The 19,069-nt window shown below is 46.7% G+C and overlaps 1 protein-coding gene across 1 annotated transcript in view; it reads right to left on the bottom strand.

The window, feature by feature from the left end:
• ADARB2 (adenosine deaminase RNA specific B2 (inactive)) overlaps positions 1-19,069 on the bottom strand; it is a 235,975-nt gene that overhangs the window by 4,731 nt on the left and 212,175 nt on the right. The window contains exon 9 of the mRNA XM_046677998.1: positions 8,605-8,786. Within this exon, the coding sequence (XP_046533954.1) occupies positions 8,605-8,786 (182 nt within the window). The remainder of the gene's footprint in view (positions 1-8,604; positions 8,787-19,069) is intronic.

The following is a 19,069-nucleotide window of genomic DNA, read 5'->3' as shown; positions in this document are numbered from 1 at the left end:
GGGGCGAAGGCCAGCTCAGGTTCATTTAGTGATGTCCCCATCATACAGATCAAAGGGGGTCCCCGTTAGTTTGCAGGGACTTCCCCAAACGAATGGTCAGCAGGAAGACAGCTAATCCTGCAGACTGATGAAGTCTCCCGAAGACATGTTAGGATGCTCGGTGAGGTTGCTTCCTGATTCGTCCGTTCTTTCTCGTTCTTTCTTTCTTTTATTTTGGCCTGCGGGGGACACTTGATTTCTGAGGAACCTTATGCACCTATCTGCATGGTCTCATTCACTGTGTGTCGATTTTATAATTTTACATCAATTTGGCGCCCTGGCTGTGCGCAGGCACTGGTCCCTGGATCAGAGCGCCTTCCGCATTTCCTCCAGGCTGTGGACGGCAGCTTCTGAACGTGTTGGGAATGAGAGGTCCAGGCCTGGGCCACTCAGCGCCAGCGGCCTCGTGGCTGGTTGTCTTAGAGGGCGGCCGAGCACATGAAGACGCCTGTGCTCAGGCCCAGAAATGAGATTCTGCTCCGCGTTTTATTTTTCCTCCCGTTGGTGGAGGTCTTGAAAGTCAAAGAGGCACATGTTCCTGGGATCGTGCTTCCTGAAGTTGATATCAAATGATTGAAGATAAAAATCAAGTCTCAAGTCCACAGCCACAGGCGTAGTCTCCTAAGACCCATTTTCATTGTGATCCTCAAGATAGTACATTAGCACACTCTCCTGATCCAATCCGCTCTGAAAATAGAGTATTACCTCCTTTTACCTCCGTCCACAGGATTAAATACCCCTGGAGACTATTCAGAACTCTCCATCCAGAGGAAGATGGAAACGATCAAAACCTGCGGTTGGCATGGGGCCCAGTCCTACTTAGGATTTAAGGCAGAGCTTTCGTGGTCTGAACACTGAAAGCATGAGCTTGTGTCCTGTGTGCTCCAAGAAGAGAAGGTCCTTCTGGGAAATAAACACTCGGAAAACTCAGCACCGTGCACAAACAACCTTTCTTCAAGGTCATGGGGTCTGTTCGTGTGTACGTATGGTGGGGGTCCTCGTGTTCTTCACTCTGCAGGCCACCTCAGCCAAAGATTCTGCAGACCTGCTCCTTGATGACCAAAAATGAAAACAAATCAAAACAAAACCAGCCCAGTGGGAACACGGGGCACTTTTGCCTTGACTGTAACTCGGCAGCATAAAAACAATGTTGCATATTTCAATGAGATTTTATGCTGTAACATTGTAGCCCTGTGTTAACTTCCTGGGGCTGCTGTAATAAATTGCCTCAAAGTTGCTCAGTTAAAGAAAGCAATAGGAATTTATTCTTCACAGTCTGGAGGCCAGCTGTCCGAAATCGAGGTGTCCCAGGGTCGCTCTCCCTCCCAAGGCGCTGAGAGAGGACACTTCCTTGCCTCCTCCAGTTTCTGGGGGCTCCAGGCGGTCCTGGGACTGTGGCCAAAATCACTCCCGTCTCTGCCTCTGTCTTCCTGTGGCTTCTCCTCTCTCCCTCCCTCCCTGTCTCTGTCTCTCTCCGTCTCCCTCAGCCTCTCTCTCTTAAGGACACTTGTACTGGCATTGGGGCCCACTGAAATAATCCAGTGTAATCTCATTTTAAAATCCCTAACTTAATCAAACCTGCAGATGCTCTTTTCCCAAACAAGGTGGTCCACAGATTCGGGGATCAGGCTTTGGTATTTGGGGTGGCCATTAGCCCATCGCCAGTGCTGATCTTGAATTGTGGACCCAGCCCACGAACCAGTGAGAAGACTTTCTGGGGAAGGAGTAATCCGACCCTCTGGCAGGAGGACTGGATTTGCAGGTGTGGGTTGCAGCTGCTCTCAGCCACGTCCGATTCCTTATTCCCTGAGCCATGACTGCGGAGGGAGGCCCAGCACGGCTCACATGAGGGGCACAAGGGGCTGGCTGGGGAGAGTGGTGGTCGCTTCGGCAGGGTAGGACCTCCGTTTGAAGACTCGTTGAGAAAGTCCAAGGAACGGGGAGAGAAAATAAGTGCCCCTGAAAGCCATGTAATGTTGAAGAGCAGACGTGGTGCCAGGTTCTCCTTCAGTAATTTCTTAGTAATCATTTCCCAGTGTTCTACACAAGAACCCCACCTTCCCAGACAGTTTCTCTGTCAGCGTGATCGCTGATGGAGACAACGCTGATATAAATCTGTGCTACCTGATACAGACAGAGAGGTGCTGGCCTCTGTTGATGCGAATGCTTCCCACGCAGCACATGGGTTAGCGTCTTTGACGCCCATCTCTAGAGAAGTGTTTTATTTCAGAGCAGACGAGCATGAGGATAAACTGGCCTCCATCAGCCTTTGACACAGACACTCACTGCCAGGGTGACTGATCCGTGAAGACTGGCGGGTGCTCGTTTAAGTGCATGCGATTGTGTCATCGGGTGGACGCTGGCAGTAGACCACGTTTGTACCACTGCTGTGACTCACCAGCAACGTGGCCTCCGAGAAGCTAATTGACCTACTAACTGCTCTGTTACCACCACCACCACCGCAGTTACTGCCTCCACGACCTCCGCTGCCGTGACTGCCATTATTAAGAGCAATGAGGGTGAATCCACAGTTCACCCGTGACAATGGGTTTCATTATGGCTCGTGTAGCTATTAAAAGATGCTTTACTTTGAGAGGGTCCTCACTCACCTTTTCTTAAAGTGGTATATAAGCGAGACATTACAGCATGTCTTTAGATGGCTGCTGGCCTACTGTATTTAAGCTGTAATTCACTTTCCCCAGATTAAACTTACACAAGACATTCAGGGATAGAATTTCCACATGGAGTGAGGCAGGTCTGTGCTACAGGGAGCACTGTGTTTAATTTTGTGAAGTGGATGAAGCAGCGTGCTTCCAGGCATCCATGAAATCATGAAGTTGCAGGAATAGAAGGGGCCGCTTGAGTGTACGTACTGTCAGTTCCCCTGTGGGATCTCATGTGCACACACGCACACACTCCCCACCCCTCCCTCTACACACACACGCTGCTAATGAAAGTAAGCTAGCGATACATTAACGTGGACTTAGGATCTGGAGTAACTAACTACTAAGGCTGTATTACTGTCATTTTATTCGTTTTCATTAGCATGAACATCACTGTAATTGACAGTAATTTTATAGCTGCGGTCTTTTCCTAATAGAGCATATTTCAGGGGAAATGGGCAGAATGTGGTAGAGTCTGCAGACAGTGTGTCGGGAGAACGGAGAATGACAACAAGCTCTTTCTGCTGTGGGATGCTCCTGACAGGTTCTCGGGGTTCCTGCCAAGCTGAAGGTGAGCACGCAGTATAAGAGATCCCTGGGCCATGCAGGTTTTCCCCTCGCCTTCCGTCATGGGACCAGGTTGGTGAGGTGGTGGCTGAAGCGATTGAGAGCAGTGTCAAGGACGTGTGTGATGGCAGCGTGACAGCCCCCAGCTGCTGGTCTGTGGGAAGGTTCTGGGGAGGGTGGCATCACTGGTGTGGGAGGATGGCGTCTGCTCTTCTAATGATGCCAATCTTCACTGATTTCCCAGGACTTCCTTCCCAGAGTCAATAGGATCGTGGTCACATTACCTGTGATCATGAGTGGCCGTGGTTTGTATTCCTCATAGTTTAAATGCACGTGTTCACAGGACGCTCCGAAAGATATGAAGTTTCCTCCATGGTGGAAAACGCTTGGCTATTTCATTTTATAACCTGACAATGACATGGTTCTTGGTTCCTGGATGGATTGTCATTATTTCGAAAGGTGTGGGACAAAGGGACTTTGGCAGAAGATAGCCGGTTTTGCTTCAAATTCTATATTTTTTCATTCTGTAGTGTTCAAAATGTAGTAATAAGCCAAGTTTCATACTGGATAAAATGTGGATGATTTTCATTGCTCTTTATTCTGCGGTACCCATTTGGGGTTGTTTTCTTATGCCCAAAGAACACACTGAGTGTCTCCTTTACTGCGAGTCTGCTGGGGTTGAATCTGCTCCGTCTGTCTGTCTGTCTGGAATGTTGTCTCGCCCTCATTTAAAGGATCCTTTTACTGCATCTGGGACTTTAGGTTGAGATTAATTTTCCATCGGCATTGTAAGGATGCCGTTTCCTTGCTTTTTGTCTTCCAAAAACCAGCTGTCAGTCTGATTTTGCTCCTTTGAAGTTGATCTGTCTTTTACTTTCTGACTGCTGTGAAGATTTTTTTCTCTTTTCCTCTGGAACTCCTATTAGGTATGTATTAGACTGTCCGACCCTCTGATTCAGGGGGAGCGTCAGTTTCTAACCTCCTGGCTTTATTTTTCTACACAGCATTTCTAGTTTGTCTGTCTGTCAGTCTGTCTTCCCCGCTGGAATGTCACTGTCCTGGGGATGATTTTTTTTTTTAAAGATTTTATTTTTTTTCCTTTTTCTCCCCAAAGCCCCCCAGTACATAGTTGTATATTCTTTGTTGTGGGTCCTTCTAGTTGTGGCATGTGGGATGCTGCCTCAGCGTGGTTTAATGAGCAGTGCCATGTCCGCGCCCAGAATTCGAACCAATGAAACACTGGGCCGCCTGCAGCGGAGCGCGTGAACTTAACCACTCAGCCACGGGGCCAGCCCCCCTGGGGATGATTTTTGACCATTTCCTTCGCTGCTCTGCCCCTGGCACGTCATGAGCAATCAGCCCATATTTGTTGAATGATTAAATGGGTGCCTGGATTATGTTGACTGACTTCTTAGTGTTTGGATAAATTAAATGTGTTGGCAATGGGAGTATTATCCTTAAATGGTAAAATTCTCAGGAGCAATGTAATTAAGTTTGGTGTTCAGTTCTTTTGTGAAACAATTCCTTAAAATGATGGTGGAAATGAAATGAAACTTGACTAATATACAAATATATTTAAAACAACTTCCAAGAAAACTAAAACAAGTGTTTTTTTTTTTTGGAAGATTGGCCCTGAGCTAACATCTGTGCCTATCTTCTATTTTATATGTGGGACGCTGCCTCAGCATGGCTTGATAAGCAGTGTGCAGGTCGGCACCCAGGATCCAAACCAGCAAACCACAGGCTGCTGAAGCGGAGCATGAGAACTTAACCACTATGCCACCAGGCCAGCCCCTAACAAGGTTTTTCCATAACTTTAAATTTCTTGTAAGCCATGTACCATCTAATTTGCCTAGGGAGATCGGGGCTAATCTGTGAAAATGTAGTATTAAATAGTTCTTAGTTGAATCTAACTTTTTTGATCTCCATGCAAAGATATTAAGATTACTTTTGGATTATTCTAGCAAGACATATAATAATTTTGTTTTCTACCAAAAATTCCTTCAAGGGCACTGGAGGATAAATTCCTACCTCTAATGACTGCAGGATAAAGGAGCCTGCTCAGATATTTTTTTGAAGCTCATGTGTTTTATCCTAGACATTTATGAACAGTTTATAGGTGACTCTCTAATTTACCTGTGTTTATTTTAATATAAAAATAATATTGAAGATTACTTACCATCTGCATCAAAGAAAATCTTTGCTACTGCCCCACTGGCTTATTTTTCAAGATACTATTAATGAGCACCAATTTCAGAAATTTCTCCTGAATTAAAGAGACTTAACACTCCATATCAGATTCTACAGCTTAGTCTGACGGTATTTTGGAAATTCAAACTCACACAAAAATGGATATAGATGGCAACAGATGTTCTTGCCCATTATACCCACCATTGTTCCCTCAAGAGAGGTGTCTGGGATGTCACAAGTATTAGGTACAACTCACAGGCTACTGTTGACGGACATTTCCACAGGTATCCAACTTCTTTTTGGTAAATGCAGTTGCTTATGAAACATGGAAATCTGAAAAGTCTTCTGATGCACCAGCTAGTCATTTCTGCTGTTTCAGGAAAATACGCACTGTGGAGAAAGACAGCTCATCTCTTCTCTCTTTACCCTGATCTTGTAATTTTCATCACACAAACATGAACCAAGAGTCATAAACAACTCACAGTTCCAACTTTCAATTCCTTCGTCCATCTCTCAGATTTCATGTTGATTGCCAGCAACATGCCATTGTTGTAAAACGGCCTTGGGCTGTAAAACTAACCATAAGTTTTCTCTTCAGCGTGGACCAGGAATGTTCAACATTGAACATGTATCTGTAAAACACGCCATTAACATGAGCAAAGTATTTATCCCTTGTTGTGATTCTTTTTCCTGATGAAGAAAAATAAAAACAGAGCCTTGAGGTTGAAAGCTCAGACAAACCATGTGGTCAGCCTGGGAGAGCAAGCTTTCAAAGTCACTTTCTAATTATCTTCTTGTTTTTCTGAAAAGATGAGTATTCAGAGCATAGATATTTATTTTCGTTCTCACCATTTTTTCACCGTATTGAATACGCTGAGAAAGACCAAAGGCAGCTTCCTTTAGGGGAGCTCTTCTCAGTCGAGGATGCGACTCTCCTGAAGGATTCTGGATGCACGGCAGCTGTGATGAGGACTTCTAGTCCTCAAGCTTCCCTGGCTTGTAGGCTGGCCTGTGCAGAACGTTTCAAGTGTATCTTTGGAGAACATTAACATGCGTCCCATGACTGTGTTAGTAACGGCGCCTGGTCCGGCTCGGCTGCGCTTCCTAACTCAGCACTGATTTAGCCGTATCTCACGGCAGGATTCTGCTAACACGTGGGTTCATCTTCCCAGGCAATTCTGCAAACTGACCTCGAGGGGATCTTCAAGCAAACTTCATGCACTTGTTTGAGTGCTTTTTACTATTGTCCTTATTAAGATCTCTCTCTTTAATGTTGCAGAAAATCCTTATGATGTACTTTCAAGATTTGCAGGATTGGCTTTTAACTGTCCATGAAGAGCCATGCAGTTACTTCATGCAGGCGAGACGCCAGGCTTTAGGGTTGTTTGCCTCTCTACAATAATAAACTCCGTATTTTAAATAAGCATCTAGGTACAGACTGACACCTTTAGTGAGACTTCCCTCGTCCTGAGTGTAGATCTGACTTGGCTGGGGCATTCATGTGGAGGCTCAGGCCCATTGCCATTATGTTACACCACTCCATGACTGCAGTGGCTCTGAATTTATTGAATTGGGTGTGCTTTTTAATTCACTGCTTTCACACCTATAATTCAAAATTCCTGTTTTTCTCTGTTTACATGTTCTCAGTCGGATGAGTAATTTGAAAAGAGCATTGGTAGGAGAAGGGATGCCCAGGGAGTAATGTGCCAGTGCCCAGAGGATGGAGCATCGGAGGGAGAAGTGATGCCCAGGGAGTAACGTGCCAGAGCCCAGAGGATGGAGCATCGGAGGGAGAAGTGATGCCCAGGGAGTAATGTGCCAGCCCCCAGAGGATGCAGCATCGGAGGGAGAAGAGATGCCCAGGAAGTAACATGCCGGAGCCCAGAGGATGGAGCATTGGAGGGAGAAGGGATGCCCAGGAAGTAATGTGTGGGTTCTCAGAGGAGTTTGTGAACCAGCCTATGGCAGTGGCTTGGTGAGTTGCATCTTTCATTTCCTTGTGCTGATGCTGAGGGAGCTTAAGTAAGTTCCTCATTAGCAGATTGACTTGGAAGAGTGGGGACAACCACCGGAGTGAGGAGCATGGAAAAAGATGTCACTTGACAGTCATCAAAATAGATGAAAATTCTCTTAAATTCAACTTAGACAACCAAGAACTTCACTGAAGCTGGGATGTTCGCCCTCAGCAGAGCTGGCTCCCTGCCTCCTCAGCCGCCTGCCTAGCTTTGCAGGGCGGCCACAAGCAAGGCTTCCGAGAGTGCTCCCTCTCCAGCAGGGGAGACGGCTGAGGCCGTGGTGTTTTCCCACAGGCCCTGGACAAAGCTTACGGGATGTAATGAAAATCCGCCTGCTCCCTCCCTTCACTTCCAGTCAGTTCCCAGGAACCTTCCAGGGTCCTCAACTTGAAAGGCCAGTGGTGACAGTAGGTGGGCATGACCTTTCCAAAACCCTGAGACTGAGGACTGGCTCCTTCCCATGTGCATCTGTATGTAGAACTCCACCCCCAAAGCACTCATGGCCGCTTGACCCTGATCCTGACAGCCAGCGTGTGCCGGGGGGTGGGGAGGGTGGCCGCGCTTCAGGGGACGGGGTGACTCTGAGGTTCAAGAGATTGGATGCTTGCTTAGGGACACAGTGGCAGGAAGCTCAGAGCAGTGGGGAGTTGCACCCCGGCCCAGAGCTCACTGAGTCACTGACATGTGCTTCCAGAACGTGCTGGAACCCAGGCCCGCAGAGAGCACAGGGCCCCTTGGCAGCCCTGGGCCCTCCGTCCACCCTTCTCACTGCTTATCCCCCAGCTGGCAGCCCTCACAAAGACCCCCAATGTGTGACGGGCGCTAAGTCGTCCTGTTGGGCGAGTGATTGCTGGCCTTTATTCCTACGGGGTGCAAGGACCTTCGGTGAGTGACACCATGCTGGGGGGAGGCACTGACCCATTACACAGTCACCCTGAAACGGTGCCCTTTCTAAATGCAGAGATGCGTGTCACCGTTTTTCTCTTTTTCAGTCCTTTGGATGGCTGTAATTTTACTCCCTAAGTCTTAAATAGCCATTGGCCAGAATGGGTAAACTCTGTCCCCAGTCGGCACCTCCAGGGCCGCTGGAGGGAGGGGTCTGTGTGTCTTTGAGGACCGAGTTTTCTTACCACTGAGGAGTGGCCGGTTGTGCCGGTACGAGGCTGGCAGCTGGCCGATGTCCTCGGTCCTGAGGCTCATCACCCGGGAGAGGTGGCCGGTGTGGTGCAGGCTGCCCACGATGAGACTGTGCAGGTACACGGGTTCGATGAAGTGGCAGAGGAGGGCGCCCTGCAGCCCCAGCACGTTCCACCTGGAGCGAGAGAGGAGGGTCAGCGCGACGGCTCACCGGGAGGGAGGGCGGAGGGGGCAGCGCCGGTGCCTCCGCGTGGGCTCCGCCTGGGCTGGTGCTGGGGCTTCTCCCTCCACCCCGGTTCCCGAGTGTCACTGGCCCCATCGTCCAGACAGACCGGGAGGGCTCGCGTGGGAGCTCCCGACCCCGTGGGGCCATCACGGCCTTGGCCTTGTGGCTGCTAAGGATTCTATGCTCCCGAGCTGCTGTTCGACGGGCTCTGCATTTTAATAAATGTGGCTTCCTTTTCTGGAAGATGAGTTGTTAGATGGAGTGGAAGCTGCATATTCTCTCAGGAACTTAGAATTAGTTAAAAAAAAAAAAAAGAGACACTCTGTCCCCAAAGTAAATCTGAATTTTTCTTTATATTAGCTGGGAAATATCAGAAATTGAATTTATTTCAGTTTGTGGAGAAATACCCTCTTCCCCTCCCTTTGTCCTCCGCAGTCGGAGTGACCCACCGTGTTGAAATTAAATGACATTAATAAATGACCTTGTTTTGCTCTTGGGATGATTTCGATTTTGGAAGCTCAGATCAGAGAGGAAGGACAAGACCGTTTTCTTTGAAATAAATATAGTTCTGGGTAACTGTTTTTGCTTCTGCAAGAAAAGGTGACAGGAGCATTTTCAGAATTTTTCCCCCTAAATTTGAGTGGCACAAGGTTACATGTATCGGATATTTAAGGCAACATTTTGTGGTTTCCACTCTAACATGCTTAAAATTCACTCTCCACGAGCAGTGAACATTATGCAGCTAATTTCTTACATCATTGTTCTTTTCATTAATTAACATTTCTCCACTGTCAGAGCAATTACTGTGGTGCCTCCACGCTGTAAGTTTCTTTTCATGATTAATAAGGAGTCATTATATTTCCTTTTCCCGAAGCAGTCAATTAACATGGAATTCTTTCCATTAATTACTGAATGTTTAAAACCACCATGCCTACCTGGAGAGCAATCTGCTCTGAGAACCTGTGACACCAATTGCTTTAAAAAGTTCTCTTTAAATTTTATTCCAAAAACACAGGCAATTTAGCTGGCTATATTAATTTGCCTCAGAAGCATCGTGGTGAATGAGAAACATCTTTTAATCTCATGCAAGAAAAGGCAGCCATCTGGCGGGTGAAGATCGAGCGAGCGGCTCGCCCACTCTCCCTCCATAAACGCGGGTCATTAAAGTAATGGGCTCATCTACATAAAACTCAAATGGAAGATAAAAGGTAATATTTATATACAAACAGTTTAGTCCTACAATTTAAACAGTCATTGGTTTTATGAAACATTTACTTTAGTCTATCAGATTTGCATAACTTCACTTAAAAAAAATTGTGGTCATTTCTATAAGTTACGTCATTTCTCTCAGAAAGCGATGGAAGGGCTGTATATATATTTTATACATTTGGATATATGAAATTTTACCAAAGAATAAACGTCAAGAAGGCTTGAAGGAGCAGACATTTCTGAAAGGAATTTGAGTCCTCATAACAGATTCCAGGGGCCTAATAGTCTGGCGACGACGGTTTCTGCCTAGGAAGTTTTCATTCGACAGCACGGTCCGACAGGCCATCCGGGTTCCCGGGAGACTGTCTTTTCCTCACTTTTCACTGATGAGTTACAGAATCTCAAGAAAACCCAGGAGAGGGGAGTTTTAGTATCTGGGCTTTTCCTGGGAGGAACAACACTGATGTCTGCGAGGGGAGATTATGGGATTTGGCCCCTGCCCTTAAATTGGAGACCAGAATTTCTGGGCAGTGCCAAGGACAGACCGAAAAATGAGGAAAAATTCACCAGAGTCACCTTCACTTAGTATTTTGGGTAGCTCTTTTTTAGATTTGAAGAAGCTAGAAAGGTGTGCCAAGAAAAAAAAAGAACAAGTTTAACAATAAATCTATTTCACTATAAAAGTTCCTGGTATTTGTTTCTTAAGTGTATACTTTATTTTTGACCCAGATATAAGCTTATATTGGTATGTATTGATGAGAGCAGATTTTCTTGCAATGAAGGGTCTAGATTTACAGTTATGGTGATAAATTACTGTTTTGGTGATGGATTCTGGGGTGCAGACAACCTCCGTGGGTGTTTCATTATTTCTCAGATAGTCAGAGAAGTTTTAACATCTCTTATCAATTAAAAGCGGGGGAGTGGACATTTCCCCCATTGGTAACAAAACACTTTCTTGAAATAAGCCAAGTCTTGAACAATCAAAGAGGGCATCACTGCACTTCAGGTCGTCCACGTATTGGCTTTGAACAAAACTTCTGGAACATATTTGAGTGGTTCTGATTCTGTGGAATTGTCTAAAGACAAATATCTTCTATATGTAGGTGCCTTCTAATAACCTCCACAATAAAGAGAAAATCAACCTTTTCCTTGCCTGGCTCTAGGAGTTTAAACTTATTCAGCTAACGTGATCAATAAAACCAAATGTCTTCTTGAATATAAACTGCAGAATTTTCAGCATTCAGGATTGAATGGAAAAATACCTCTCCTTTTGTTCAAACAGCTGATATTACTGCAAAGTTGACAGAGGAAAAAAAAGCCCACGTCTAGTTTTCAATATAGGTAATCCCTAAATAAATATATTTTTGCCTGTTTGTCAATCACTGAAATACCAAAGATAAGTGAGGAAGAGATCTCAGAAAAAGGCTGCCTTTCTTTAACCAAGAGATGCAATCTCCTTGCTCAGTTCAAATCTTGGGCTCATAGAATCCGTGGCAACAGTCACAGGGACGGACCCTCCTCAGACAGTCACTACCCCTGTGCCTGGGACACGAGGCAGTGAGTGGCCACTGACGTTGATGTTTGAATAGTTGGTGATCCTGCCTAGTGTTTTCATCACCTTGACGTGGCCCAGAAGGGAGATGTAATAACTCTCTAAAATTACAGTGATGTCTGTGGGGCAGTCTTCAAGTACCAACAAAAATACATACTTAAGGCATAAAAATAGACACACAGACCAATGGAACAGAATAGAGAGCCCAGAAATAAACCCACGCATATATGTCCAATTAATTTATGACAAAGGAGCCAAGAATATACAATGAGGAAAGGACAGTCTCTTCAGCAAATGGTGCTGGGAAAACTGGACAAGCACATACAGAAGAATGACATTGCATCCCTGTCTCACACCGTACACACAAATCAACTCAAAATGTGGATTAAAGACTTGAATGTAAGACCCGAAACCATGAAACTCCTGGAAGAAAACATAGGGAAAAAGCTCTTCAACTTGAGTCTTTGTGATGATTTTTTGGATTTGACACCAAAAGCACAGGCAACAAGAGCAAAAATAAATAAGTGGGACTACATCAAACTAAAAAGCTTCTGAACAGCAAAGGAAACCATCAACAAAATGAAAATGCAACTCACGAAATGGGAGAAAATATTTGTAAATATATATCTGAGAAAGAGTTAATGTCCAAGATATATAAGGAACTCCTACAACTCAGTAGCAAAAACACAAACAATCCAATTAAAAAATGGGCAGAGGAACTGAATAGATATTTCTCCAAAGAAGACATCCAGATGGCCAACAGATACAAGAAAAAGTGCTCAACATCACTAATCATCAGGGAAATGCAAATCAAAACCACAATGAGATACCACCTCACACCTGTCAGAACGGCTATTATCAAAAAGACAAGAAATAACAAGCGTCGGCAAGGATGTGGAGAAAAAGGAACTCTCATGCACTGTTGGTGGGAATGTGAATTGATGCAGCCACTATGGAAAACAGTATGGAGGTTCCTCAAAAATAAAAAAAAACCCTATCATGTGATCCAGCAATTCCACTTCTGGGTATTTATCCAAAGGAAATGAAATCAGCGTCTCGAAGAGATATGTGTGCCCCCATGTTCACTGCAGCATTATTCTCAATAGCCGAGACATGGAAACAGCCTAAGTGTGTGTCAATGGATGAATGGATAAAGATGTGGTATACATACATAATGGACTGTTTAGTCATGAGAAAGAAGGAAATCCTGCCATTTGCAACAACATGGGTGGACTTTGACGGCATTATGCTCAGTAAGATAAGTCAGACAGAGAAAGACAAATACAGCATGATCTCACTTATATGTGGAATCTAAAAAAGTTGAACTCATAGAAAGAGAGAGTAGAATGGTGGTTGCCAGGGGCTGGGGTGTGGGTGAAATAGGGAGATGTTGGTCACAAGGGTATCAAGTTTCAGTTACAAGAACAGTAAGTTTGGGGATTTAATTACAGCATGGTGACTATAGTTAATAATACTGTATCATATACTTGAGAATTGCTAAGAGATTAGTTCTCAAATGTTCTCACCACACCACAATCATGTGGTGACATGATGGAGGTGTTAGCTGACTCTATGGTGGTCATAATATGACAATATGTAAGTGTATCAAGTCATCACAATGCACACCTTAAGCTTACACAGTATTAGATGTCAATTATATCTCAGTAAAACTGGAAAAAATACGTACTTACTTCACTCTCATTTGTGGGCAGATTTGCCCATTATCTGAAATTACAACCATATCCGACTGGGAAAACTCCCCAGGGCTACGCTCAAACCTGTGAATTCCAAATTGAGGAGCAAGAGGTGTGATAAGACCCAGTGTCCATAGTTCAGCAGGGACAACTCAGGCTTTGCCACACAGCAGTGGTTTCCAACTTTGGTGCACACTGGGATCATCCGGGGGGCCTTTCGGAATCTCCCGGTGCCGGCTCTTCCCAAAGACTCCCATAGACCTGGTGCAGGGTGCAGCCCGGAGATCAGCTTTTCTGGTGCTCCCAGGGGATTCTAATGTGAGCTGGGCTGAGAACTTCTGCAGCAAAGCAGCCGGCACAGATTGTGGAGTCAAAAAATCAAGTGAAATCAAAGTGCGGACACCAGTCAGCTGGGTAGCCTTGACCACATTCCCCTGTTCTGAACAACAGTCCACGGTGGTGGCTCTCAAGCTCTGTGGTGGGACCGGCAGAGGGAGTTTCAACAAGCCCTCCAAGTAATTCTGATGCTGCTGAAGTTTGAGAGCCGCTGGTCTTCATGCTGGTCGTGAGGTTGTAATAGTCTTATAACTTCTCCATTAATCAACAGTCTCCATCAGCAGTAATGTGACGTCTCTCATGGCGAAGACTACAGGGGAGAATTTAATCTCCTACTGGTTTGGGGTTGACACCTGCCCCTCCATGCCCTTCCTCACCCCAATCTCACAATTTCTCGCTCTCACTTCTTTGACCAAGACTGGGATTAATGCCAAGTAAGAGACATTTCTGCATAAATAGCCCATCCCATTTCCAGTCTACTGATATCTTCCCTTGGGCCTTTCTAAGCAAAAGAGAAGATCGATAACCCTTTCAATAATGTCATTGCTAGGAATTCATCCCATGGATAAGCTCTCAATAAAATGCCATGATTTTTGAACAAGCAGAGTCACAAGAGGATTGTTTCCAATTGCAAAGCAAACAAAACAAAACAAAAAGCTGGAAGTAATATAATTGCCTCTTAGTATGGAGTTGGTTAAATAAATTATGGTCCATTCATGGAAAGAATATAGATATGGCTGCCTGCATCACCCTTGTTCCCAGGTGCATCCACCAGGCCTGCCTGACCTCTGAGCTGCCTTCTGTCTGACCTGCTCCTCTCTCCTAACTGCCCTCCTGCTAGTCCCCTCTCCTCACTCCTTCCTAGGCTATGAGCCGGTCAACCATTGCCATTGCCATGGAAACCATGTGTGCCATCACTCTGCCCTCACCCATGCTATCACCATCCACCATCACCTCCTCTTGGAGCCTGGTACTGTGCTATGAAGGATCCCAGGGAGTCCATGAAGGGGAACCCCTAGCTGACCGTCAATGCCAACTTGCCAGCCATGTGTGTGTGCCATCTTGAGAGTGAGTCCTCCAGTCCCAGGGAGCTGCCCTAGTGGAGACCATGTGGCTAAAATGAGACCGCCTCATCAAGCTCTGCACACGTTGAAGGTTTGCCAGCAGAATGCATGATGTGTCTCAGGCCACTAAGTTTTGGGATGGTCTGTTGTACACAATAGACAACTGATGTGGAGCCCATTACATTTTCTGAGGTGATCTATGGCTACCAGTAGCTTCTCAGGAAGTTTATATATGTCATGGCAAGAACAGTACCTGAACAATGAGATGTTTGGGTGGATGTTGGTGTTGGCTGCAAGGGTTGGGGTGAAACATGGCTTCTCCTCCTGGTGGTCAGACAGGGGTCAGGGCAATGTGCTGCTTCAGGTTATTTTCAGGTGAAAGAAATCATTCCCACTTCGCCCCCCATACTGTCTCATTTGTCTTCTCTAAAATCTCCTGAAAAATACCCTCACTCTTGACGTGACATCTCTGGCTAAGTGTACACCCCAACCAACTGGTGGAATGTACACATTCTCGGAAGACCCACACTAGCGATGAGATTATTCTGGATCCTGTCTCTCCATTTTTAGTTCCCAACGACTCCACCTCATCCCATGCAGCCTCCTGCACGGGATAAAGCCCTCTGACCTTGGGGTGACTGGCTACAGTGTCTGGGGCATATCGCTGAATGTGCAAGAGCCACGGGGTCTGCCTCAGAGCGCGGCTCCTGTTCTCTGGCTCCTCTCGGAGCTCTGAGCCCTACACCCCTCCTCAGAGATGATGCGTTTGGCCTCTTGGTTCCTAGACACAAACCACTCATCCTAGAGAATGTCTTCTTATTCTTTTGTGAAGATGGAAGCTGTAAAGGAAGCTTTGACCCTTGTGTATGCCTCACAGGCTTGCTTTCCCAGCTCTACCTTCTCGGGCCCTCAGGACTGGTCTCCTTCCCTGTGACCTCCCATCACAGCTCCCACCACGTCCAGTTGACATTCATGCTGCTCCTAGAGTCTGTGGCCTTGTCTGACACCCCCAGGTAGCCCACTCTTTGGTTTTCCTTCAACGTCCTCGTTGCCTCTTCTTTACCTAACTAGGTTACTAGTTAGTTTTGCAGAAATGGCTCCCCTCAGCCCTTGCGGAGTCCCAGTGTGGACGGCGGGCTGTGCCTCGGTCTGGGCCTGCTTCACGTCCTTGTTGCAGGAGTAATGGGGCAGCAGACACAGTGTTACTGATCATTATTATTTCTTTATTCTGGATAAATATTGTTGAATCATCACCCTCTGCTTCCATCACTGGAGATTCTGTTAAGATTTAACTTAGAGCTACGATAAGATTACCACACAATCTTCGCTTGAGAAAGAGTAAAGGTTGCTAAACCAGGCTGGGGACATTTGGGGTTGGCGTTTAGGAAGAACAGTTGTTTTAAAAGGACCTGTATTTTGAGATTGGAAAAATGAACCACACTGTCACCTGATTTCAGTAGAGCTGGTCACACTTGAGCAAGATGACCGGCCGACAGTCAGGGAGGAAGGCAGTCAGGCCTGCCGTGGGCTGGATGGCGGGGAGGACGGACTCACCCAAGAGGCTGCGGAGCGGCAGGTCTCCACAGTCGGGAGGAGAAGCTCGCTCTGCACAGCCTGGAGTCTACGTTTAGAAATGAGACGGTGCCTCGTTCCCCGGAGAGCAGCCATCACTTTTTACAGTTCATTTTATGGAGAAAGTTTTAATCTGCTCATTTAAAGACACATCGCGATCAATAATCAAGCTCAGGTGCTTAAAATTAGAAACCATATCTAAAGGAACATTAGTTCCAGAAGATTTAGATTTTTATATGCACTCAACTTTTGGTTCTTGGAGACAGAAGCAAAAATCTCCTCTCTGGTTTTCCCCGTTCTTCCAGGAGACGGAGGCTCCCTGTTAGCGAGAGTACAGTCGGCACCTCACAGCCGGGAAAACAGACCCGGTCTGCGTGACCGCGATGTTCGCTGTCATCTGTCTCCTGGTCTCACGGGGGCGCGGGCTTGACCTGTCTTATCTTTTCTTTTTTCTTTTTTAAATTTTTATTTTTTTCAGATGTACATCATATTTCGAATTCTGTATACATTACATCATGTTCACCACCCGAACACTAATTATAGTGCATCCCCTCACATGTGACCCTAATCACCCGTTTTCCCCTCTCCCCTTCCCCAAAGGTAACCACCAGTCCAATCTCCAATCCTATGTGTGTTTTTTTTTGTCATTTTTATCTTCTACTTATGAGTGAGATCATATGGTATTTGACTTTCTCCCTCTGACTTATTTCACTCAGCATAATACCCTCAAGGTCCATCCATGTCGTCACAAATGGCCAGATTTCGTCATTTCTTATGGCTGAGTAGTGTCTTATCTTTTCGAGCTGAACAAACACTGGACTACCCCTTTGATGAGCTACCCAGCCTTAACTTGTGGTCTTGAAGGTCAGCTTTCATTGACCTGGTGAAACAACCGCTTTCTGAGTTTCCCGTGGTCTTCACTGGTGTGGCATCAACAGTGCATTTTAGAGGCAGGTGTTACTGTGACTTTCTCTGGTTCCACGATTCTCCAAAGACCAGATGAGTTGGGCTGGGTGAGTGATGTCTCACTTGGTTTTGCTGGTTTCCTGGGACCACTGCAGCGACCCACCGCAAACCACGGAAGTTCATGCTCTCGCAGTCCTGGAGGCCAAACGTCCTGACTCAAGGTCTTGGCTGGGCTGCTCCTTAGGAGGCTCCAGGGAGAATCTGTTCTGGTGTCTCTCTGATCTGCTGGTGGCTGCTGGCCGTCCTTGGCATCTCGCGGCCAGTAGATGCACCACTCAGACCTCTGCCTGTGTCTCCACATGACCTTCTCCCCCATGTCTTGTCCTTGTGCCTGTCCCCCAGTCTCTCTTGCCCCTCTTATAAGGACACACGTGTTGGGTTTAGAGCCCACCTGAGTAATCTGGAGGAGCGCTTCCTCTCACCATCCTGAATGCAGGTCATTTTCTCTCTTCTGCTACACAGGGTCATATTTACAGGTTCTGGGCGTGAGGACGTGGACGTGGCTTTTTGGGGCCCAGCATTCAGCCCACGACACCTGCTGTGGTCCCTCAGGAGCCTGGCCCCGTCCCTGTGCCATTGCCTCCTGCCTGCCCCACCTCACAGGTGGGCTCCCTAACTCAGGGAGCGGATCCTGAGTTCGTGCTTGGAGATTTGGAAGAAAGCTTCTGCACAGAGATGTTCTGGGAAACATGGCTCACAGCAGCAGTCACTGGGAAGCATCCCAGACTCCCAGCCACAGGGAGGCGTGACATCACACCTGTGCTGACGTGCTCGCAGCTTCAAGAGGAGCCACAAGTGCAGACACGAGGAACGATTGTCAGCACACTGCTATGAACTGCAGCAAAATCCCGACTGCGGGAAAAACGTGAGTTTAGGAAGAAAGATTAAGGCAAATACAGCCAAAGTGACAGGGGATGGCCTGTTGTCTCTTTTCCACTTTCCACTTTTCTCTGATTTTTCTTTGTTGTGTTTTATTTTTTAATGGGGGAACTTTCAAGTGTGGGACAGCACTTGCTCTGTGCTCTTCCCAGCAGGAGAGTATGACCAGCTGATCTTCTGAGACCTTTTCAGGTGTTCCCCACAGACCCAGACACATTAAAAGAACACAGCTTTGGGTGCACTCAGGGCTGACCGCAGCCACAGGGACTCTGTCGTCGGAGCAAAGCCAGTTGGCCCAGGAGGGACCGGTTCTCCCCACATGCAGCGTCTGAACTGGCTTTTATCTTCAAGGTGGTATTTTGCTCCAAGGTTTTAACTAAAATATTTTTCTGACTGGAAATCTAGAAACGAGAAGTTCTTTCACTTCCAAAAGACTTTCACAGGCCAAGAATTTTCCTGGTAATTCCCATGACTCTGTTCCAAACAAAGAAATCAGATTTGGTTTTCTGTTCACTTTGATGTCAAAATTATTTTTAAAGGAAGAAAAATTGAGCTGGTGTAGCCCCCCTTCAGGCCTCTGGGGTGTCTTTTCCCATCAGAGGGGAGCACGGAGCTCTCACCGGGGCGCGGGATGTTCTGCCCGAGTCTGATTCTTGCAGCGTTGGGTGTTGTGGCCTTGGGTGGGGGTCCACCAGATGCCTCCAACCCCTGGCACCGTCATGTACAGTGACGTCCCAGGTACGGCTTCCGGCAGGAGCTGAGTGTGATGTCACTCAGGCAGCCTGGGGACCCGCCTGTGTCCTGCACGAAGCCTTCACAAAGCAGGCTTCGTTCACCATGCTAACTCCTGGAGCGAGCCTGGGCACGGCACCCAGGTTGCCCAGAGCCTCAGTCCCTGGCCTTTGAAATGAGTTTAATGATGACAACAGTAACGTAACAGCAGCTGCCCCCTTCACCTGG

This window comes from Equus quagga, chromosome 12, assembly GCF_021613505.1.
Source record: "Equus quagga isolate Etosha38 chromosome 12, UCLA_HA_Equagga_1.0, whole genome shotgun sequence".
Classification (NCBI taxonomy): Eukaryota; Metazoa; Chordata; class Mammalia; order Perissodactyla; family Equidae; genus Equus; species Equus quagga.
Note: the sequence above shows the minus strand (reverse complement) of the source record. Positions and strands in the feature narration are given on the sequence as shown.